General features: G+C 46.2%; 1 protein-coding gene across 1 annotated transcript in view; it reads left to right on the top strand.

Moving 5' to 3' along the window:
• Positions 1 to 2240: 2240 nt before the first annotated feature.
• tmem266 (transmembrane protein 266) overlaps positions 2241 to 23901 on the top strand; it is a gene marked incomplete at both ends in the record, with an annotated part of 35016 nt that continues 13355 nt past the window's right edge. The window contains 3 exons of the mRNA XM_080539331.1: positions 2241 to 2254; positions 9595 to 9783; positions 23429 to 23583. Of these exons, the coding sequence (XP_080395457.1) occupies positions 2241 to 2254; positions 9595 to 9783; positions 23429 to 23583 (358 nt within the window). The remainder of the gene's footprint in view (positions 2255 to 9594; positions 9784 to 23428; positions 23584 to 23901) is intronic.

The following is a 23901-nucleotide window of genomic DNA, read 5'->3' as shown; positions in this document are numbered from 1 at the left end:
CATCATGCCCTCCTCCCGTCTCAAAGATGCCGTTATCTGGATATTTCGATAGTCGTAGACACGTAACAGCGTCTTGCTGAATGATGGTGCTTGCAGTGAGGATCGAGTTTTTTCGTTGTGCCCTCCTGTGTTCTAAGCAGCAATACGGGTGCTTGCTTGGCCAATGCAAATCTGGAGAGGATCGCAGCCTACACACAGCAAGAACCGAGGTTCGCTCACACTGACCATCAGCAAGGGAGACATTACCATCATCATTACGAGGGCATGAGAGTCACGACCATACTTTCAACAATGTAAAGACAAAAAGGTAGGTTTGCTTGTCACAAGTAGCTCATTTCGACACTTCCCGCCTCCATGACTTCCCCATCCTTCATCCATTCATTCCTTTGCTTTTATAATTGTCGCATTTATAACCAAACGATTAGCCTCTTTTTCATAGCTGTGACTTCTACTACTAAATTGTCAGGAAAAACATTTCTAAATCATTAAATATCTTTAGCCTCGCCTTTGCTTTGAATCAGAATAGTGACCACAGAAAGCTGTACAAGGCCTGTAAGAAATGATTCAGACATAGTACCCTAACTCTATTTTTAGGGTTCCATGTTTTTCTTTTTCTTGGGGGGACATGCAGGCTACATTCTCTGGTCCTGGTGTGAAGGAAACTGAACACAGATACTGTAGTAAGTGAGGATATGGAAGGGAAGGGGGTTGGACAATAAATGAAAGAAATGGTTGCCGCGCTATAGCCTATGTCGTAATTTCCTGAAGACGTTTGAAATGAAGTAATTGTTGCCTCTATGTGGGAGTAAAACTACTACACTTTTGTGTATCTATCTGGGAGAAACAACTACTATTATAAATTATACTACTATTATAACTACTGTTATGAAAACAATTGATGTGTGGACTGGTCTTGTGAAACTGGGAATGTAGAGCAATTCATGTTTGATGACAACATTTCCCACCTGACCCTCCATGGGAATTACTCCCAAAGACCCATCTTGCCTGGTGGCCTTTGTCAATTATCCCTTGAATGGTCTGTTCCTTAATATTTATAAGCTTGAATTGACTGACAGAAATCCTGCATGGACTACTATAATCGTAGTAGCTACTTCCAGTGTAATGTCTGAATGAACACAATTACCAGTTGGGATCACATATTTCTTTAGATAGGCATTCTCAAGCATTTTCAAGCTTCCTTTTTATTGAGCAATGCAGTGATGCAATGTCACACCCTAGCCCTTGAGTGACCTGAATTGATAAATCTTGAGTGACATTTAATCTGCTGTTCTATACTCTGCTCTGCTATAGCTCCAAATACATCACATCAGTGTCTGAAGGTTTTTTCCCCTTTGTTTGTCACACACTACCCTGACTCCATACAGCGCTCTTTAAATGAACCTCTCTGTGCTGCGCTGTGCTTAAAGGATTGCAGCTCGAGGTAAACGACCTCTACAGCCCATGCAGCTACTGATATATGTTGGTATTTCTGCTGACAACTTAATCCGATTTTTTAAAAGTGACTCACTATAACATACTGAGGTTCAGTTGTGTACAATGTTGAGCATCCAGCTGTCTATGCATTGATATAGGCTACCTTTTCAAAGACTCAGGTGTTGGTGATTCAGTCTAGGTAAAGCCAATGCATAGAAGGTCTGCTCTCATGTGTACTCTACGCAGAGCTGCTGGAATGGACTGTAATCGAAATAAACACTTCAATGGTTCTATTTCCTATAGCACAAAGAGCTTGCATCCTGCCTTACTTATTATGCAAGTGATGTGATTGAGAGATTTAACTCTCAATGGGGCAGAGTTAAATTAGTCAAAACCAGGGGACTAACAGATCAGAGCATAGGGAAATACTGTTTTATGTGTATCTATGCTTTCATTAGTTATTATGATCGCAGATGTAAAATTGTACATCTTGCATTGAGTTTAGTCTGTGCCAAATATAAGTTCATTTCTTTTTGTGTTCATCGGCACAAGCTCTTGGTGCAGCAATATCATTGTAAAGATTCATGAATCATAAATTAGATTGTATTGAGAGAACTTCATAGCTTCACAGTTGTCACAGACTGTGAATAGTTATGGGGAGTGTGTAAACTAAACTTGTTACTTGATTTCTTTCTCATCTTTTTTCATAGGTGTAGTATGAACAAGTCTCTACTGTTTGGTGAAATCAAGAGCTACATTTGGGGTCATATTGTGTGGACATCCATTCATAGTAACAAGACAGCAACATGAGCAACCCCCAGTAAGTAAAACATCAACTGGCCACATTACCAAATGTCAGTCATGGATTTCCTTTGTTAACACACTCACACACACACACATACACACACACATACACACACACACACACACACACACACACATACACACACACACACACACATACACACACACACACACACACATACACACACACATACACACACACACACACATACACACACACACACTTACACACACACACACATACACACACACACACATACACACACACACACACACACACACATACACACACACACACACACACACACACACTCACGCAGGCACCCACGCACGCACACATGCACGCACACACACACACACACACACACATACACACACACACACACACACACACACACACTCACGCAGGCACCCACGCACGCACACATGCACGCACGCACACACACACACACACACACACACACGCACACCCACACACACACACACACACACACACACACACACACACACACACACACACACACACACACACACACACACACACACACACACACACACACAGCACCTGTTTATATCATCATGCCTTTCCAGCCGCTGACTTTGAGCATGGACCAGCAGGGGAGCAGAGTTGCCTTAGCAAAGTCTACTGGCATCTCTTAGCATGCAGGAGGGAGGTTCTCCTGTCATCTTCTGTTACATAATAATTACTCTGTGTGTGGTCCCCTAGACAGCCATCGCATCCTGATGACAGTATAGGCTCTGGCCAAGGGAAGGGAGTGAGGTGGGGGGGGGGGGGGGGTGAATGCAGAATCAACTGCATTTTCTGTATAAAGGCGCAGTACTGCAGTCCTACAGAGATCTCTAACTGGGTTCAGTGTGGACATTATGACATTATCGTGACGAAATGATCATTTCCAAGTGGTGCTCATTTTGACAGAGAACGTTGTGGGGGAAATGTTTCGGCAACTTTAGTGACAAAATACATTCTGATGTGATTTGTTTTTATGAACTTTTTTTAATGCAGAGGTGTGAAATATTGCAGTTGGTCCATGCCACCCTGGAACATCCCCCTGCAGTGGGATGTCTGTGGAGCTGTTTTCACCATTCATCTACTCATTGTAGACAGCACTGCAAATCAGTAAAGGCTGGTAGAGGTAGAAATCAGAGGAAAGGCTCATTGCAATGCATGGAATGGAATTTAGCGTGTTTGATACTGTTCCTCATTCCATTCTATGCATTACAATGAGCCACTACTTAGATGTCTACCTCCACCAGCCTCCACTGCTGTACATCCGTTCTCCCTCCTGGTGGTATATTCCTGGTCCTACTTAGAGCTATCAGGAGACAGAGTGAATGAGAGATGGAGAAATAGAAGCTACTCAGAATAGCACCCCCCTGTGCATGAGCTTGTTCTTAGAATATTTCATACTAAATTTTGAATTGAATATTCCAATCATATTATGTTAAAGCATTCATTCATTCTCCATATATCCATACCCTTTTATAAAAGTGATTCAAAATGCAGTTACTGTATGTTATTAATTACGCAGCGTGGGAAATTTACAGACAAAAAGAAGAAATAACTGAATAGCCTTTTTTTCGACAGTCATCCAATATAATTTCCACATGAAATTATACTGAATAAACAACCTTAGCTGTAGGCTCCTCTTAGTGCAGATGGTCTACACTAGTATACTTTAAATTACCCTGTAACAATTGCATTCGGCACGTGCTTTTCTATGTGGTGATGCTACATTTCATTCCATTCAGCAGCACAAAAGAGAGTGCGCCACCCCCCCCCCCCCCCCCCCGAGGAGGCCTGTGTGTTTGAAACAGGTCAGCTAACATTTACTGTAACTAACCTCTGGTCACGTGAGCCTCTGCCTCAGCGCTGTTATTTTCTCTGGGTAATGATGCCCCTCTTGCCTCTGTCGGATAAAATCTGCTGATTAGCAGGTCACCGTTCTACCCTCAAAGTTCCATGTTTAGCTCACAAATAATGATGTTTTAAATCCCCTGCAGATGTGTTGTAGAAGGTTAGTAGTGTGTTACATGGTATTACATAACCTCATGCATTTGTTTTGTCGCCGGTTGTATCCGGGGCATCCAACCATTTGTCCCCGTGGGATATTCCCTGGAACAATAGGTCTGCTACGATCAACGACATGTCAGGAATACAGCACTGGTGTCAATACTCTGATTTAAACTGTCCGTCCTGGGATAGCTCAGTGGCTTTGTCCTTCTCCTAAACAATCCACACTGCTCCACATGTGGAAATCCAAAAGGGTTCAGCTCCAAACTGAGGCTACGCTGTCTAGTGAGAATAGCAGAATAATAGCAGCAGAATAATATGTCTATAATCTCTGAACATCGACTTGGACTACATAAAATAGTAGTATGTTGTACTGATATAGGGCATTAGTATAGCAATATTGATATCATTTCTCACTACTGTATACAAGGCACTGTATAGGCCCAGCTTAGTGAGTTTGATAGCTTGTTGCTTGACTGCTCTCTGTGGCAGCTGGCAATGGAGGTGTGACAGATGTTCCAGGGGTGTGTGCCGAGTGTGAGATCTCACCGTACACGGGCTTCTTCTCTCTCTGCTAATTGAGGTGTCCATGACTTGGACAGATCATGATTGTTTTTGTTTTTTTACAACTGTAGTCCTTAAAAGAGTGGACATTACTGAAAAGATGGGGCTTTTACAAACGTGCTGTTGTATCAATGGGCTGAGTCAGGGGCGCTGTCTGAACCTCCGGCTCTTATCCAAGCCAATGATTTGGAACATTGGTCCTGCCTTCCTGATGATGTCAGAGCACTGAATTGCTGTGCATTGAGGAACAGCCAAACAGGCTCCCAGGCTTATTGGGTGAGACAGTGTGACAGGGTTGTAGACAGCTGGCCAGAAACACTGTGGGGGTGAGCACACAGAAAGACAATGATACGGATGCCCTCTACATAACACGAGGCCATGCTGAAACGGCAGCTTGGAATCCCGTGAAGTGACAGAAATGCATGGTTGCGTTTTAGAGTGAGAGCACTGGAAGCGCAAATGAAAATGTGAGAAAATATGGCTTATTGGTTTATTCAGAAAATATATGTTTATGGGGGTGTGGGTTGGGGGCAGGGGGGGGGGGGGGGGGGGCGGTTGTGTGAAGGAGTTGTGTGTGGAGGCAGTTTAATAATGCAGTATCAAGTACTTCCTAATCCCATTATATATTAAATGTTTAGTAACATGCATGTCTCTTTGAGTTTCCTTGTGGTTTCCAGGCCATCAGACCCATCTTTTGACGTTGCACACAGAATCATTGCATTTAAGTGGGGTGGCTGGAGGCCACATTTTGACAAAGAGCAGGTCTTAAAGAGTGTTTTTATCTATAGGGACGGAACAGATTTGGTCTTATACCCTCTTGTCTGCTAACCACCGCTTTGTGGCCTAGACCACAGATACTAGAGAACAGTCAAATATTTCAACTAGGGATGAAATAACAGTTGACAGTTTTTACCATTGTGTCACATTTCTGCAAGCCATTTAAAGGGCACACATACCCGGCACAATGTTGTCATTATGTTTGTGTTCTCTACACTCCTACACACATTATAAACCATTATTGGTCTTAATGCACCAATGATCTATTCAAAGCGATATTAGCTGCCTTTTTGAAAATGGCCCTATTGCTAAAAATGCTCTTGCTCTGCCCTTGCTCTAATGAGGTGCTTTTATCACAAATGGCATGATTTCTTTAAAACACGGCCTCTAACCGCCCCACTATTTTGTCTCATTGCCAGTGAGTGAGTAAAAGGAAACTGCTGTCGCTCAGATTGATGAGCTACCAGACTTCCATATTTATGAAACGAATGCCCATTAATAATCATATGGATTAATCATTGAATGATCATAAGAGGGACATGACTGGCCCCTCCTCTGAACGGTTTCTGAATTTTCGTAGCTTTTCTTTTTCTACAACATTGTGTTAGACAGCATAAAAATGTCATCCACTTTCTGAGGCAATGAGTTGGACCTGGAAGGAGCAGCAGTCCCAGCAGGGTATTTTATTTTTATATTTCTATTGATCGATGTGTGGTGATTTATGGGCTGGGCTGTGTAAAAACACTGGGGGCAGAGCCAGAGCCATGGACGGGCAGAGCCATGGACGGCTGTTCTGCTGTGGGAGTCCAATCCTTGGCAATGATTACATACCAGGAGGAAATGGTCCTCCTTAAAAAGACGAAGCAACTTTCAAAACCGCTGTGGGAAAAACAAGAGCGTTCACTAGGATTGTTAATTGGAAGAACACTTTGTTTCGACAAACATCCCAAAGAAAACCAGTATTTCCCTGTATTAATGTGCATTCTGAAATATTCATTGCGTGCCATGATGACTTCAGTAAACTATCATCAAAAGATATCGATTTAAATATTGCTTTTGGTGAACTGTGTGGACTGTATGTCCCAAGAGGAATACAGAGGATTACGGTACTGTAAAGGTGAGATTGAGGGTAGGATAAAGTACAGATACCATAAAGGTAACGATTAACCAGCTCATAGAAAAACAACTCACCATGTCCCAACCCCGGTCTTTCCTACAAAGGCCACTCAGAAGAGTCTCTCTGCTCCCTGGGTGTGTTATTCACCCTCACTGGTGTGACCCTTGTGTGTGTGTGGCGGACCTCCTCGAGCCATGTGTGCCCTATGTTAACCTTTGTGTTTGCTAATATCGCATGCCTCGGAAAAGAGTCCTCGCCTTTGGGCGTGCTGGCTGCCCTTGCCTGCCTTGTGGAAGAGAGCAGAGTGTTGAAACAGCAACAGCCAGGGGCCAGCCGCCAACCGCCATCCTCTCCCCAGCATGGCAGCCAGCCACTGACCCCGCCCTCTGCTCATAATGCCTATTGGCTTGGCCTGGGACGGTTTTGGAAATGGGATTTTGATGCACCGAACAGTTTGTGTCTATCATAGCGTCCTTTATGGCCATCGGTACAAAGGAAGTGTCGTGTTACACTAGATAACATTGGAATGCACACAGCTCTTCCTGCTGAGTCTGGGAGGACGAGGGCGTACCGTACTGTCCCGAAAGCGAACGCGTCCAGGTGATCATGTGTGGTCAGCGTGTCATGTGACGCCATGCCCTCTGTCACGACCAGGCACGACGAGGTGAATGTCGTTAGGATGTACACAGTGTTGTTATTATACCCCCACTGTCAGACAGTGTATCTGGAATGATTCTGGGCGCTGTATGAAGATAAGAATGTAACCTTTGAAGCAAGCATGTTAAGTAGGGATTAGTCATAAGTCACTGAAGAAAAGAAAAGAGGATGTCTTTCTCCCCGGGTTTGACTACATTAACATTTCAGAGGCAGGTGTGTCTGCAGACTGATCTAACGCTGACCGAGTTTGGTGGTGGAACACTGTTTCACCTCCACATCTCAGCGGCTCTAGTCTCCAGAATGTCCAGGCTCACAGGCAGGAGTAGAATGGCTCTCCGTCTTCCCTCTTGTCTTGTAATCAATGCCCTCCTCTCCACTTTAGCTCTGGGGTTATTGATGTCTTCACGTTGGCTGCACTGGGAAGGGTGCTAAGGACGTTCTTGGTTTGACCTCTCCCTTATTGGCTGAGCTGTGTGTGTGTGTGTGTGTGTGTGTGTGTGTGTGTGTGTGTGTGTGTGTGTGAGTAAGAGTGTGCCTGTGTGTGTCTGTGCATGTGTCACAGCGTGTGTGTGTGTGTGAGAATGTATCTGTGCATGTGTCACAGTGTGTGTGGTTCAGTGTGTGTGTGTGTGTGTGTGCGTGTGTGTGTGTGTGTATGTGTGTGTGTGTGTGTGTGTGAGTGTGCCTGTGCCTGTGTGAGTGTGTCTGTGCATGTGTCACAGTGTGTGTGGTTCAGTGTGTGTGTGTGTGTGTGTGTGTGTGTGTGTGTGTGTGTGTGTGTGTCTGTGTGAGTGTGTGTGTGCAGGTGTCTCAGTGTGTATGCCTTTGCCTGTCTGTGTGTGGGGACGGTATGAGGCAGGGGGGCTTCTAGTGTTTCAGATTATGTTAAAATTAGATAACGGCATTGTTTGCTCTGCAGCCTTGTGTAGATTATATTACATTTGTACATTTTTGGCATTTATCAGACGCCTTATTCCAAAGCGACTTACAATCGTGAATCATCAATTCATCAATTCACCAGTCTTAGCCGGAAGAGTAATCTAGCTCAGGCCAGGGGCCAATGGCAGTCGTCGTGATGAAGAAGAAGAAAGAGAGAATTTGAGAAACAGTACAAGGGGGGGGAAGTAGACTCTTAGGAGACGCGGGGGGGAAGCAGGTGTCTCGGGAGACACAGTGCTGGGGGGTAGTAGATGTCTCAAGAGGAGCAGTTAAGGTGTAACTTGAAGAGATGGGTCTTCACTCTCCGACAGAAGATGGGGAGTGACTCTGCAGTTCTGACATCCGTGGGAAGCTCATTCCACCAGCAGGGAGCCAGTATCGTGCCAAATATTCTCCAATGGCAAAGTTCTACCGTTTCATTATGTTCTCACAAAATACATATTTTGGTCAGTTTGCAGAACTCAATAATGAGGTTTCAGCGTCCTTTCCTCAGCATATTTAGCTCGAATAAAAAAGGAAAATGACTTTTGTCATGAATGATCTCTGTGACTCATATTTTGATGAAGTATGGTGTTTGTACAACCCCTTTATACCCGTAATAAATTATTTTTCCCAACTATATATCTCCCAGTGAATATGCTGTAATGAATGTGTTCATTATTTGCTCCACTGCCTTTGTATTCTAGCCTCTGTCTTTGACCAGTGCAAGGCCCAACACTGAGATTCTATTGCCCCATGACACCTCCATTGGGATCCATTGCTTGGTTGAGGATGTGTTTACAGCAGACTGTTGGGCCCTACTACACTGTTGGACCCTAATGCTGGTGTTCCTGGTATGTGTGTGTGTGTGTGTGTGTGTGTGTGTGTGTGTGTGTGTATGTGTGTGTGTGGGTGTGTGTGTGGGTGCCTTCGTGCGTGGGTGTGTGTGTGGATGCCTGCGTGTGTGTGTGCGTCCATGCGTCCGTGCGTGTGTGTGTGTGTGTGTGTCCGTGTGTCCGTGTGTGCATGTGTGTGTGTGTGTGTGTGGGTGCCTTCGTGCGTGGGTGTGTATGTGGGTGCCTGCGTGTGTGTGTGTGCGTCCGTGCGTGTGTGTGCGTCCGTGCGTCCGTGTGTGTGTGTGTGTGTGTCTGTGTGTGTGTGTGTGTGTGTGTGTGTGTGCGTACGTGCATGTGTGTGTGTCCGTCCGTGCGCGCGCGTGTGTGTGTGTGTCCATGTGTGCGTGTGTGTGTGTGTGTCCGTGTGTGCGTGTGTGTTGCTGTCTGCTCAACAGGGCTCCTCCACAGGCCGGAGCCTCAGAGCTGGAGGTCATCTCCCAGCAGGTGGAGGAGGACAACCAGTGTGTGGCTCCAGGCCAGCTGGTGGGCTTTGCCTACAGAGACCTTCCTCTGGCTGCCCTGGACATCTCCCTGGCAGGCTCCCAGCTCATCTCCAACCTGGATGAGGAGGACAACAGAGAGGGGTATGCTGGCTGGACACAAACACACACATTTATCCCCTTCATTCATCGTCATTCATTTCGACATGAATTCGTTTTCTATGAAATGCTCGACACATGAATGCTATTACAGACATTGTACATTTCCCCCTTTTGCTTGCTTGTTCATTGTACCGTCATTGAAACAGAGAGGAGCACAATCCGTAATCTACCCTGACAGAGGAAATGTCTGCCTTCGTTGTCTTTAATGCTAGTTATTGCCCATGGTAAATCCACCTGACATGATATTGAATGGCTCATATTCACTTTAATAGTGGTGGGACTGTAATAGTGGTTTGGCATCTTCTGATGTGATGCGGTTGTGTATACCTTAGTGTCCTCCTATTGTAACATTGTAAAGGCATTCACTGACGTCGGCCGGTGTGAGCCTGTATAATTTGGCTTAGTGACCCAGCATTTCTCTTTCGCTAAAAAAAGACTGCTCCCTGCAAAGCACACTTTTGGCTGAAGACCAAGACTGTTGTTAGCACCATATTGTTCCTGAAATGTCAGGCACTGGTGGCCATGTTGTCTCTGTCCATGGGTCTGCTTGTCCTGGCTGCTTTTTCCTCACATGGCCGTATCGCTGCGCTGCAGGCGGAGTGAGTGCGCTTACACACCCCTCTCCGAGCGCCCCTGAAGCCTGTGTTGTTGCCACTTCGGAGGAAGCATGACTCACAGGCCTTTGGCACTGTGCTTCGCTCTCGTCCATGCAGTGAAAGTAGACAAACAGCATAAGCTAAATTAGACCATCCGGGCATCACTCCATCCAAGCCCGGGTCTTGTTAGCTGACCCGACCACTCCCGATGAGCCTGGATGGGGCCACGTGCCTCTGTGGGACACACAGGGGGGACAGATGGGTCGCAGTACCCGTCCTGGTCCCTGTCTCTGTCTCAGTCCCACACACACACACACACACACACACACACGCAGACCACAGAGGGCAGGAGCTAGCAGAGCTGCAGTCGTCATCACTCTGGGTACTCCAGTGACGTCGTTAGGCCTGGGCATCCGGGGCTCTAGCCCCCCCCGAGTGTTTTATGAATCGCCCCGGATCTCCGGATCCTGAAGAGAAAAAAATGTATTGAAATGAAAACGTCGATTTAGTGAAAGCCCCCACTCCTCAACCAAAAACTCAGCTAACACTCCAGCCCCACCTGTCAACGAAACGTGGGCTGGGCTAATACCCCAATGTTTCAAGACCCTAACAACGACTGTGTGGTTGTCTGGAGGGGGGGGGGGGGCATATGAATCTCTGGCCTCATGGGAGGACACACAGGGGTGTGGCAGAGTCATTGGATGTCAAGGTGTGTCTCATGGAGTTCAGAGGTCACACTATTCCACCCCGGTCCACAGCTGAATTCGCAGATTTTCTTGATTTTAATTATAATACAAATATTACAGGGTTCTCACGGGTCCTTGAAATCCTTGAAAGTTTGTGAATTTGAGAGAATAAAATCAAGGCCATCTCGTCAACTAGTAAATAAGTAGTATTGTATTGCTTAACTTTACACATATTTCACAATATTGTTTTGCTGTGCTGTGGTAGAGAAGGCAAGAGACCATCTAGTGTTCACACATTCAAGCCTCTCTTTTTAATTGTTGTCTGTGAGCAGATAGTTCCTATTACCGTATATAAATTCTCATCTAGATCTGTCTCAAACTATGCCGTGTTGGGTCCTTGAATTTGAGGGAATTGAGTCTTAAAAGTCCTTGAAAGGTGCTTGAATTTGATGTTTCAGAAGGTGTGGGAACCCTGATATTATTTACCTTCAATGTCTCGAAACGTAGTACTCGCTGTACTCGCTGACCAGACTCCCCCCTCCCCCCCAGTTTTGCTCTAAAACGTCTGGTCACCTGATGTAGTCCATCTACCCCCAACAACATGATGGGAGGCGTCACCGGTGCCTGTGAAGTTGGAGACGCGGTATGTTCATTGAGCTTTTGAGATTGGAATTCCTGATTTCCAAACCACAGACATTCCAAAACGTAGTCGTCATCAGAGTATCACTGTGGCCTCCTGTCTCCGTCCACTGGAAGCATTCATAGAAACAGCAGCAGCTATGCAGACACGTCACCGGTTGGCGTTTCCTTCGTGAGTCATGGCCGTAGCATTAGAAGAATGACACACAGCTAGGTTGGTGTTGCACACTGTCATTCATTACCTTAATTGAAGTCGTCAGTGGCCCCTACTGACGGAGCGGATGCACATTCTGTTTGTTTGTTTTTATTCATAATGCATTGTTTGTTCAAACACGTCTGCACATTCTGTTCTTTAACTATTAGTATCTTGTCTGAATACAAACAGGCTCTTCCACCCCAAAATGATGTTGTTTACTTTTGATGTGGAGCCTAATAAATGTCATTGTTGGTGTAGTATTTCGCATGAACACAGTGACAGCTTATGTAAGTTCGACATCACATTTGATCATCGTTTCCTGATACTGTCATGTTTTTGTTCTTAGATTGCCATGTAAGATTACTGTCCTCAAAACCCAACATGACATACATTCTCAGAATGCCACTGTACAGCAGGCTGACATGTCCTTACCCAGCACCTAGCAGAGAAAGGAGCAGGGTGGAACTGATACTAGTTCATTTGACCAAATACAAATGGTCTAAATATGGTAAATAAGCATACCATACATAGGTTGTTAAATTGTATGTATTTTACAATCAGTATGTGAGCAACTTTGGAGATCATGTTTTTTAAATCAAAGATGAAGGCCATGGCTTGGTGTAGCTGGTATGTGATAAGGTTAGGGGTAGGTTAGGGTGAGGATTTAGAAAGATGACTCAGGATAAGGGTTAGGGTTAGGGTTAGGGTCATTACCACTGAAAGGAGCACAAGGCTCTGTTTGGGACACTATGTATCTGTCAAATAGAAGGGATGCAAACTGGAGACTTGGAATGCATCTGGACTGGCTTGTGTTGTAGCTTCCCCTACAGTCGCTAGCGTTTGCTATCAGCAGACGTGGGCGAGTATGTAGGAGGTGGATGTTCTTACGGACTACAGGGGGCACATGCAGTACTAGCAGCAGATTCAGTGCAGTGGTGAGCTCTCTGTGGTGAGGGAGGGTTATTAATAGACATTTGGCTGGATTGTCTTGCCCGGGAACATGATAGAAGTAGAGACCAGGGTGGTGTGTGTGTGTGTGGCAGGGTTTTCAGATCTGGGAGTGCCTTCTGCTGTCTCTCTGGCCACTGTCATCTCCTCTGTTTGGCCTCGGCGCCTGCCTTTGTCATGTGGTGCCGTTCGGCTTCAGAGGCTGCGGCATCCTTCACAATAGGAGGACCGTGTCATTTCAAACCCTACATAACATAGATCACGGCAGACAGATCTCAGCCCAAGGACTCAGGGGGTGGGATGGGGGGACATTTTTCATACACCTTCTCATGCATGTGACTTGGATAGCAGTTGATAGGACATGATATGTCATTTTTTAAGGCTCTTTAGAGTTGTGTGTGTGTGTGTGTGTGTGTGTGTGTGTGTGTGTGTGTGTGTGTGTGTGGATAACCGGATTAGGCTTTTGTAATCTTACTGGATGGGCAGATATGTTGATGCTGCGGCATTACAGTGAATTAGTGAGAGTGGCTCGCTCCTCTGTAACCTACTGGGAGGTTGACCTTCCAAACCCCTTCTAGAGCTGCTCTCAGGCCAGGCCCGCCCCCCCCCACCCCCACCCACTCTGGGCTTCACCTTCCTCACTGGGTACCGAGTAGTTAGGCCTATCATTTCCTGGATCAGCCTGTCATGCCCCCCCCCCCCCCCCCCAGCAGAGGAAACAGCAGCATATGCCACTGATCTCCACGGGGGGCCAGTGTGAGAAGTGTGACGCGGCCACAGCAACGACAGATGGTTCATCTGGGTCAATCTGCCGCTGTGACTGGAGGAGAGGGAGGAGGAGGGAGGGACCCCTGCAACCGTGCGGCCATTCACAAATCTCGGGGCGGCGGCAGATTCGGGGGCGGGAGGGGTTATGGTGAGAAGTAGGTGTATAGAAGTAGTATATTAGATAAGTTTATGGCCTGGCAGTGTAGATTGATGACATTACTCTACTCTAGAGTGCTCTGAGTGCCCTGCTGGAATCAAATCCTCTTGCTACTGAGCCTGCTAACTGTCGAGAAACGACTTCCACCCAACACAGTGCATTAGCTGATGCGCTAAACTGTTCTTTTGATTCTAGGTTAGAATTAAACATTTGAGTGAGACATGAACATGACAAAACATCTTCAGAATCCATTCATCTGACTTTAGTCTGACTCTCGGCAGGGATAACGTTCCAGGGGGCCCTCACGAGTCCAGAGCCATACTCTGTCTACCTCCTCTCTCCATGGATTTCTGAAAGGGGTTTTCTCCCTTTTTCCTCCCTGACTCGATTTCCAACACACCGAGAAACAGTCCTCTCCCTCAAATTGGCTCTGCAGCCCCGGTGCCACATGCCACACAATGGATGACATTTAAGGGCAGGGTTTGAGGGTTTGTTAATATTCACAGACATGCAAAGTGTGAGATTGCTTTTTGGGGGTGAGAGCAAGAGAGATCAAGTGTCCTGGTGAAAACCCATTTATCAGGAACAGCTTGTCTGCTGCTCTGAAAATGTAGGCCGATCCATCTCCATTTGTCTTGTATTAAAAGCCCATTTCTCTGGCAAAGACCAGCCTGAATCCCTTTTGGCAGTTCCATTCACTGTATGCCATGGTTTAGGTGTTCAATGTGAATGGGAAGGATGCACGCTGTTACATTTAATAGAGACTCTAGGTTACAATAGCAATTTGATATTGTTTCTGCCCCGAGTCATCGCTTTGCTGGCCCCCATGCTATATTAGTGAAGGAGAAATAAACGTTTGCGTATTGCCTAAAATTGATGAATACTTTTAATTGTATGAAGAGATAAATCCCTGTAAAGTGTTTGCCTATTCCCCATGCACTGGTGTGATGAATGGTAATGAGATACAGAACCTCTCAAATGTAAAACTGATTATCTGTGATAACAACTGCAGAAGCCATATTCAGCATATTTAGAGCTTTAGTTGGTTTTCCCCTTGTCGGGCCTTTCTTCTATTGGCTGTGACGACATCATAGGAAGATGATTCAGCAGCGATCAATGGCAGGGATGACTTAGCCCGTTTTTACATTGACATTTGTCTTGATATTCCAACAATTGAACGGAATTGCTTGCCTTTGCTTTTATGGGGGGGGGGGGGGGGGGGTGAACACTACCTTTGTTTTTTTGGGGCACCAGCAAAAAGTGTACACTTAGTGCATAACGATGGATTTGGTAGGATGTAGTCATGCAGTATGTCTGGAGAAGAGAGCAAGGAGCCTTTAAAGCCTGAAAGGAACTCAACTGTTCTGTAGCCCGCAGCCTCACAGCTCTTGTCCATTTTCTTCTGCCCATGCCTGCTGAGCTCAGCAGATTGGTGGGAATTGGTTTGAGTTTAAACATGGAAGGAAACCGAGCCCAGGACTTCTCCTACAGCGAGAGAGATTAGAATGGCTTGGTGAGTGGGCTTTACAATCACTTCATATTGCCAGCGAGATATACAGTACATATCTTGCTATCTACCTTATCTTAAATGACCATATAGGCCTATAGACAGTATCACTACCCCTTGATTTGAAAACGGGACCCCCCCAAAAAAGGTCATTTTGTTAAAAACCTTATTCTTGCTGAGTTGCTGCCAATTGGACGGTCGGCCCGGCACAGCGATCAGGAAAAAAACCCGGGCCATGTAGAGAACCACAGAACTGGGCTGGCCAAATGCATTTTTCACAGACTTACAGGATAATTGATTTTGTGGAATCAATTGTGTGCTGCTGCTTTAGGTCTGATTCCTAATGCGTTCGAGTTTTTCGGGAGGCGGTCTCGCTCTGGTGTAAATGTGCAATTGAGACATCAATCAAGAGCTCTGATCAATTATTCAGAACATTGGCACAGTGGACCCTGTTCTGTGTTCTCCTATTTAGGCCTTTAAATACTTTCACAGTTTGGCTTCGAGGGAACAGTTGAGGTGACTGTGTTATGGCTCTGTAAAGTGTAGGATATGTAGTGTAGCAAGTGTAAAACGTAAACATAAATTTGTGCACTACAAGTAACAGTAAATAACAGTAAATACAGTCAAATAAAAATATACTGAATATACAGAATTATTGTAGCAGCAGTAGGTCGTAAGTCAAGTGTAGTAAACGGTATATTGCAAGAGTGCAGTGTCTGTGGAGTGTCACTCATGTGCCAGATCAATACCCCTTCAATCAATCAACTGTGGGCAGCTTTATTTTTCAGACAGACACACACATACACACACAGTCAGTTAAACACACACACACACAGTCAGTTAAACACACAGACACACACACACAGACACACACACAGTCAGTTAAACACACACACACACACACACACACACACACACACACAGCAGAACAGCGCACACGCATCCTCTTTGTCTGTCTTCATTGCTGTGCAAATCATGCCTAATGACTTAACATAGTCTTATCCTAGGCTGCTGTCAATGAAAGCAGCGTTCTCTAGCAGATAGGCTGTTTTCAGTGAGACGGTGTGGGGCCAGAGCCAAGCCCAGCAGCCCTGGCCGGCCTGGGGAGCGGGAGTGATGGGAGTGATGGGAGTGATGGGAGTGATGGCTCACCAGCAGTGTGGTCTGTCTGATGTCTCTGTCCTCTCTGCTCTCACCTGCTGTCGCGTACTGTACAGCCGTTCTCCTCCATCCCTGGCCACTATTGATCAGTCTGGTGGTTTAATCCTCTTCTTCCGTGCGCCCTGTCTGGCCCAGTTCAATCTCCCCTGGTTGTATTACTACTGCGGATCGTTCCGGCCGCCTCCATAAACCAAATCTGCCCACAGAACACAGCGTTACCCAGCTCTCATGTCCTCCTCGCCCTACATCCATAATAGTGTGTGTGTGTGTGTGTGTGTGTGTGTGTGTGTGTGTGTGCGTGTATGTGTGTGTGTGTGTGTGTGTGTGTGTGTGTGTGTGTGCACGTGTGTGTATGCATGTGTGTGTCAACTATATAAGAGAGGAGTCAAATGACCATAGTCTTTACAATTGTATGCTGCTATTTACACACAACGACCACTAGTTGGCCGTCTTGGAAATTAGCCTGCATCTTACACAGAAAAATTGCAAAATAGCTTTATACTAGCTTATCCTGATGTGATTTTGTAAAATACTGGGTAGTAGAACGCACATATCTAGGAAAAGTCATGAAACCCATGGCTGTTCTAGTGTTACGGTGGTTTCCCCAATATGAAGTTTCTGAGCTTCAGGCAATCCATCATGTTATATTATATTTCAACTGCTTCCACTCAGGATGTTGCTTTACAGTTTTATTTAAATTAATATCTTCTCCAACCCTTCTGGAGTGAAGGAGCAGTTTAAATGAATTATGAAACCATTTACCTGAAGTTACACTTTTTACTCTGGAGGTGTCTTAGAGAGTGAGGTGTAGTGTTTACCTAATGGCCCTAGACATAATTATTCCTCTGAAAAGAAGCTGTATTTTCTATGCAGACCAGAGGTGGCTTGTAGAAATCCAACACAGGCTCATTTTAATGCATGGAATGAGAGTGAAGCCATTCCTCATTCCATTCCATGCATTACACTAAGGCCGTCCTACAATTCTTATTTTATTTTACATATTTATAATATGTTTTTAGGGCATTTCTGTGATAATGTGGTATGCGCCTTAGTGTGCTACTGTACGATTCCTACCTCCACCAGCCTCCTCTGATGCAGAAATACCCTATCCAAGCCTTTCACCTCAGGTGTTGAGCTCCTAATCTGTTGGCATGGTATGGCTCAGAGTGACTGGCAGTGCTGCAGAGGGTAGAATGTGCCAGTTAGCCCCTGGCAGAGCTCTTCTCCAGCCCCTCTGCTGACCTTGGCACTAGGTGGACAGGATATGGAGTACTTCACCGGAGGTCCAGCTGTAGCCACAAACTGCCTCCTCTCACTATGCTTCTTCCTCTCTCTCTCTCTCTCTCTCTCTCTCTCTCTCTCTCTCTCTCTCTCTCTCTCTCTTCTCTCTCCCTCTCTCTTTCCTTCACTCTCTGTCTCTCTATCCCTCTCTTTCCTTCACTCTCTGTCTCTCCATCCCTCTCTCTCTCTCTCTCTTTCCTTCACTCTCTGTCTCTCTATCTCTCTCTCTCTGTCTCTCTATCCCTCTCTCTCTCTTTCCTTCACTATCTGTCTCTCTATCCCTCTCTATCCCTCTCTTTCCTTCGCTTTCTGTCTCTATCCCTCTCTACTCCTCTCTCTCTGTCTCTTCCACCCCTGGCCATGCTCCCATCCCTTTTTTGGCACAAGTATATTTTGAAATAATGAATGAATGAATGAATGAATGAATCTTCTAATGACCACACGACCAAGGCCTCTCTGTCTCTGCCTTCTCTGTCCTGAAAGGAGGTAGACGGAGGTAGACCGATAAACATTCTTCTATGGAGGAGAGGTGACCAGGGGAGGGTGGTTAAACATTCTTCTATGGAGGAGAGGTGACCAGGGGAGGCTGGTGGAGGCAGGTGACCAGGGGAGGCTGGTGGAGGCAGAGAGGTGACCAGGGGAGGCTGGTGGAGGCAGACATCGGAGGCTCATTGTAACGCATGGAATGGAATGAGGAACCCAACACACCCAACACACCCGATTTCCAACACACTGATTTCTCTCTCAGCCCCGCCTCCCCTGCAGGTGACAATGACCAACCCCCGTCTTTGAGAGAAGTGACTTCTTTCAAGCGGGCCTCTGAGATACCCAGGGCACCGTCCAGGGGCGGCTGTGGCGCAGGAGGTAGAGCCGGCGTCTAATGATGGCAAGGTCGGCAGATCGGCGTTTCGAGCCCCAACTGGCCACATGTCGAAGTGTCCTTGGGCAAGACACTGAACCCCAAATTGCTCCCCATGAGCGGGCCGGCGCCTTGCATGATAGCTTGTCGCCATTGGTGTGTGAATGTGTGTGAATGGGTGAATGAGAGGCCATTGTAAAGTGCTTTGGAATAAGGCGCTATATAAGTCAGGCCATTTACCATTTACCGTCCCTAGCCGTCTCCCTCAGTGGCCAGATATCTCCCAGTCGTTTCTTGTGTGTGGAATGCAGAGTTCGATGTGACAGGAAGGGAAAGCCCCGCCTGCCTTGTAGAGATTGGTCGTTATTTATTGACCATAAATCCCCAGGAGCCCTCACTCAGCCCTAGTCTCTCATTGGAGGGACACAGAGCGGAGACTCTCCATCTCAGTCTCTGATTGGAAGGGACACAGAGGAGACAGACCCGGGATGGGTTTATGTAAAGCCGGGTACACACATAAGGATTTTCAAAATCTTAACAGATTTTTTATCTGAGACAGACCCCACACATGAAGATAAAAAATCCTGGATTGAACAGCCTTGATCGTATTGTGTGTGGTGTGCACCGATATTCCCATTTCAGCACCCCGCATACATAAAGATTATCATTACGACAGTCAAGAGTCTCGTTCCCCAAGCCATAAATCTTGCGTGATCAAACGTGATCTATCGTAGTACCCTGACTGACCTGTACGAGGCAGCCATGTGTGACAGGGCAAATAAAGTGCCGAAGAACGAAGTCAGCTCGCTTCTTGATTGGCTACATTCCATCCACGTCACAATCGGACTCGCGAGCAGGGTTGTCAGATGGGATCGACAATTTCCACCCTAACCACAGTCTAAAACCGCTAATTCCACCCAAAAAACCCGAGCCCATCTGGCAACTCTAGTCGGGAGTCGGGAGTTGCCCCCACACATAAGGATTTTTGGTCATAAGTATTGAACACGTTTGACATTTACAATCGGCCCGAAATCGGCCAGATTATCTTTATGTGTGTAGATAATCTGGCCGATTTCGGGCCGATTTTCCCCCTTCTGACCAAAGACAGAAAACGCCTGATTATCAGATGGCTCTAAAGTTTACCCTATAAAATTATCCTGTGGTGTGAGGTGTGTTAAGAGTCAATCTCTCCCGACAATCTGCTCTGTCGGGGCCGACAATCGTAAATGTCAAACGTGTTCAATACTTACGACCAAAAATCCTTATGTGTGGGAGCAACTCCCGACTCCCGACAACTTCCGAGCAGGGTTGTCAGATGGGCTCGTTTTTTTGGGTGGAATTAGCGGTTTTAGGTTGTGGTTAGGGTGGAAAATGTCAATCCCATCTGGCAACCCTGCTCGCGAGTCCGACTGTGACGTGGATGGAATGTTGCCAATCAAGAAGCGAGCTGACTTCTTCTTTTCGTTCTTCGGCACTTTATTTGCCCTGTCACACATGGCTGCCTCGTACAGGTCAGTCAGGGTACTACGTTAGATTATAATAATAATAATAATAATAATAACTTTATTTGTATAGCGCTTTTCCTGCAAACGTTGCAGCTCAAAGTGATTTAATCATTATATAATCTTAATTTAATTATTTTGTAATTTAAAGGCAATATTAAAAGGATGGGTTCACACGAGATTTCTGGCGTAGGGAACGAGACTCTAGAGAGTCTGGAGTCTGTCGTAAAGGTAATCTTTATGTCTGTGGGGTGCTGAAATGGGAATATCGGCGCACACCACACACAATACGATCAAGGCTGTTCAATCCAAGATTTTTTATCTTCATGTGTGGGGTCTGTCTCAGATAAAAAAATCGGTTACGATTTTGAAAATCCTTATGTGTGTACCCGGCTTAAGTCATGACAGTCACCAAGCAAGGACCCCCGGGCCACACCAGGGACACACCACTCTCCAAAGTAATGGAAATGCATTGCAAATGTGGAGAAGGCATCATAGAACGGCTATGGTTAGTCCATCAGGGTACTTGCATATACTGTATGTATACAGTGCAGTACAGTACATTGACTGAAATAGTTTGTTTTTATGATGAGACGTCGGCCTTAAACAGAGCAAAGGCAAAGCCGTGAGGGTGTACAGATTGTCAGGGACGTCAGATGAAGGCATCATCATCATCATCATCGCCGTCGTGCTGTGAAGCAATCATCTTGTTTGGCTGTGGATGAGAGGGAGGCTGTAGCGACCAGATGGTGTGGACCCAGCCCCAGTGTGGTGGTGTGAGACAGTCAAGCCAGCCAGCCGTCCATCAATCCAGCCAGCCAGCCATCCAGCCAGCCAGCCAGCCATCCAGCCAGCTATCCATCCAGCCAGCTATCCATCCAGCCAGCTATCCATCCAGCCAGCTATCCATCCAGCCAGCCATCCATCCATCCATCCAGCCATCCATTCATCCATCCATCCATCCATCCATCCATCCATCCATCCAGCCATCCATCCATCCATCCATCCATTCATCCATCCATCCATCCATCCAGCCATCCAGCCATCCAGCCATCCATCCAGCCAGCCAGCCAGCATAGATGAAGAACATCTACAGTAGATGAATTACTGTAGAACAGAAGAGAACTTGAAGTGTCTCCCCCCAGAGGGACGTGGCTCTTTCAGGCTGTAGTATATCTGCTCAGTCTCAGTCAATATGAAAGAGATAATATGACACAGATTCAACACCATGGTTAGAGTTCTGTGACCTCAGCACGCAGGTGTTTGTCAGATACCCACATTTGATATATCTTGTTTTGATGCTGCTTTGTGGTTTTATAAATCTTCTTCGTGTTGTCCGTAAGCTTTTCAGATATGTGGGGTGACCTGTGATGACAAGGAGAGGGCAAGGATTGTAAACATTCTAGAGCACATTATTCTCTCTCTTTTTGTGGGATTTTATGGGGTCAAATACATAAATAGACCGTTTGTTACTCAGCAGCATGTCCCAAATGTGCCTACCCTGACCGCACGTCACCCCCCCAATCTGGCAACAGAAGGAGAGTGCATGGGCAGAACAGGGGGGGGGGAGAGGAGGATAAGGGAGGAGAGGAAATGAGAAAGGTCAGGAGGGAAAAGATCACCACCAGGGCAACTCAATTAGTAAAGATTTGGAAGGAGCAGAATTAGACCACATACAGTATAATCAACCAAAAACACATCCAGCTGTCTGTCTGTCAGTCTATCAAAAACACATCCAGCTGTCTGTCTGTCAGTCTATCAAAAACACATCCAGCTGTCTGTCTGTCAGTCTATCAAAAACCACATCCAGCTGTCTGTCTGTCAGTCTATCAAAAACCACATCCAGCTGTCTGTCTGTCAGTCTATCAAAAACCACATCCAGCTGTCTGTCTGTCAGTCTATCAAAAACCACATCCAGCTGTCTATCAGTCAGTCTATCAAATGCTGATTGAGTTCAATATTCATTCAATATTCATTCAATATATATTAAATATGAATATTGAATTCATATTATGATCAAGTTCTACAGAGAGGTTAACGTGTATTACTGAACTATTAACCTGTTAAGCTCATTTGATATTTTCAGCAAAAACGCCTAAAAAGACATACCCAAAGTAAATGAAAAATTGCTCCACAATAATAAGGTTCATATGCATATTCTTGGGGTCAATGGACATCTAGGGACCTCAGAGAATGTATTCCCAGTGTCAAAAATATTGTGTCTGTTACTATGTACGTGAATGGAGCAGTGGGGGGTAGTGTGTCACTACTGGTCCTGTCCAACCACATCTAGAGGAGGAGAGAGGGGGAGAGAGAGAGAGAGAGTCTCTTGCCGCAAAAAGCTTATAAATCATTTGGAAATGCACTAAAATACACATTCGGTTGTTTTGTGAACATTAGTATCTAAACTTTGATCAACAATTGAAATTAAACACCGTCGTCCTGTTATGATTATGTTTTAAGTGGTTGAAGACAACTCTACGTTTTTTCGGGCTTTATATTTCACTATCTTTAGCAGTGTGGAATGGATGTGAATGTTGGTATGTTCAGTGCTGCCTGCGTATTTATGCTAACATAGAACGCTGCCCTCTGCTGACACACATGCAGTAGAGCACCAATTCAAATCCATTTGTTCTACGACGCCACTTCTCAAGGACAGTACAGAGATAAATCAGAGGCAAACTTCCAAGGTTGAATACATTCCCTTCCCCCATTTGCATTTCCTGACATTTCTCTCTATTTGCCCACATTTCCAGTTGTATTCATGTATTTGATCCAGTGCATTGGCAGTCATATTTCTATCCCCATACTCCTTAAGTCAATGTTACAGAGTCGTCCACTCTCTCTCTCTCTCTCTCTCTCTCTCTCTCTCTCTCTCTCTCTCTCTCTCTCTCTCTCTCTCTCTCTCTCTCTCTCTCTCTCTCTCTCTCTCTCTCTCTCTCTCTCTCTCTCTCTCTCTCTCTCTCTCTCTCTTCCCTCTCTCTCTCATTCCCTCACTCTCTCTCTCTCTCTCTAACTCCCTCTCTCTCTCCTCTCTCTCTCTCATTCCCTTTCTCTCTCTCATTCCCTCTCTCTCTCCCCCCTCTCTCTCTCATTCCCTCTCTCGCTCATTCCCTCTCTCTCTCCCCCCTCTCTCTCTCCCCGCTCTCTCTCTCTCTCATTCCCTCTCTCCCCTCTCTCCTCCTCTACCTCCAGACAGATGTGGTTGGACAGGACCAGTAGTGACACACTACCCCCCCCACTGCTCCATTCACGTACACACACACGTCGTAAGCTGAGTAAAAATAGCTTATCCCCCCCCCTCTCTCTCTCTCTCTCTGTGGTCAGGTCTAACTGGCTGAAGCCGTGCTGTGGACGGAGGGCGGCGCTGTGGCAGGTGTGTCTGCTCAGCGCTGGCTTCAACTGCTTCCTGGTGGCCTGTGTGATCCTGGCGGTGGTGCTGCTGGCCCTGGAGCTGCTCATCGACACCAAGCTGCTGCAGTGTGAGTGGAGCTGGAGAGGCCGTAGACCCCCCACCCACCCCCCCCCTCTCTCATTCACATCCTCCTGGTCCGACACGACACTCACCTGGATTTCACCCGCTCTCGAGCGCTTAACCGCTCCCACTTTTTCCCCCTATAGCACCTGTAAACCCGCTAGCACACGCGTCGTTTGAGCGTTTGACACCGTTCCTCATTTCTACCTCCCCTGCTATGATGACGCCCCCCCCCCCCCCCCCCACCCCCCCACCTCCCCCCCAGCCTGAGGAATAAATCAGGCTTATTTAGTATTCACAGTGTGTCAGGTGGGTAGAAATGCCA

Source organism: Nansenia antarctica (assembly GCF_963989245.1).
Source record: "Nansenia antarctica genome assembly, chromosome: 9".
Lineage (NCBI taxonomy): Eukaryota > Metazoa > Chordata > Actinopteri > Argentiniformes > Microstomatidae > Nansenia > Nansenia antarctica.
Note: the sequence above shows the minus strand (reverse complement) of the source record. Positions and strands in the feature narration are given on the sequence as shown.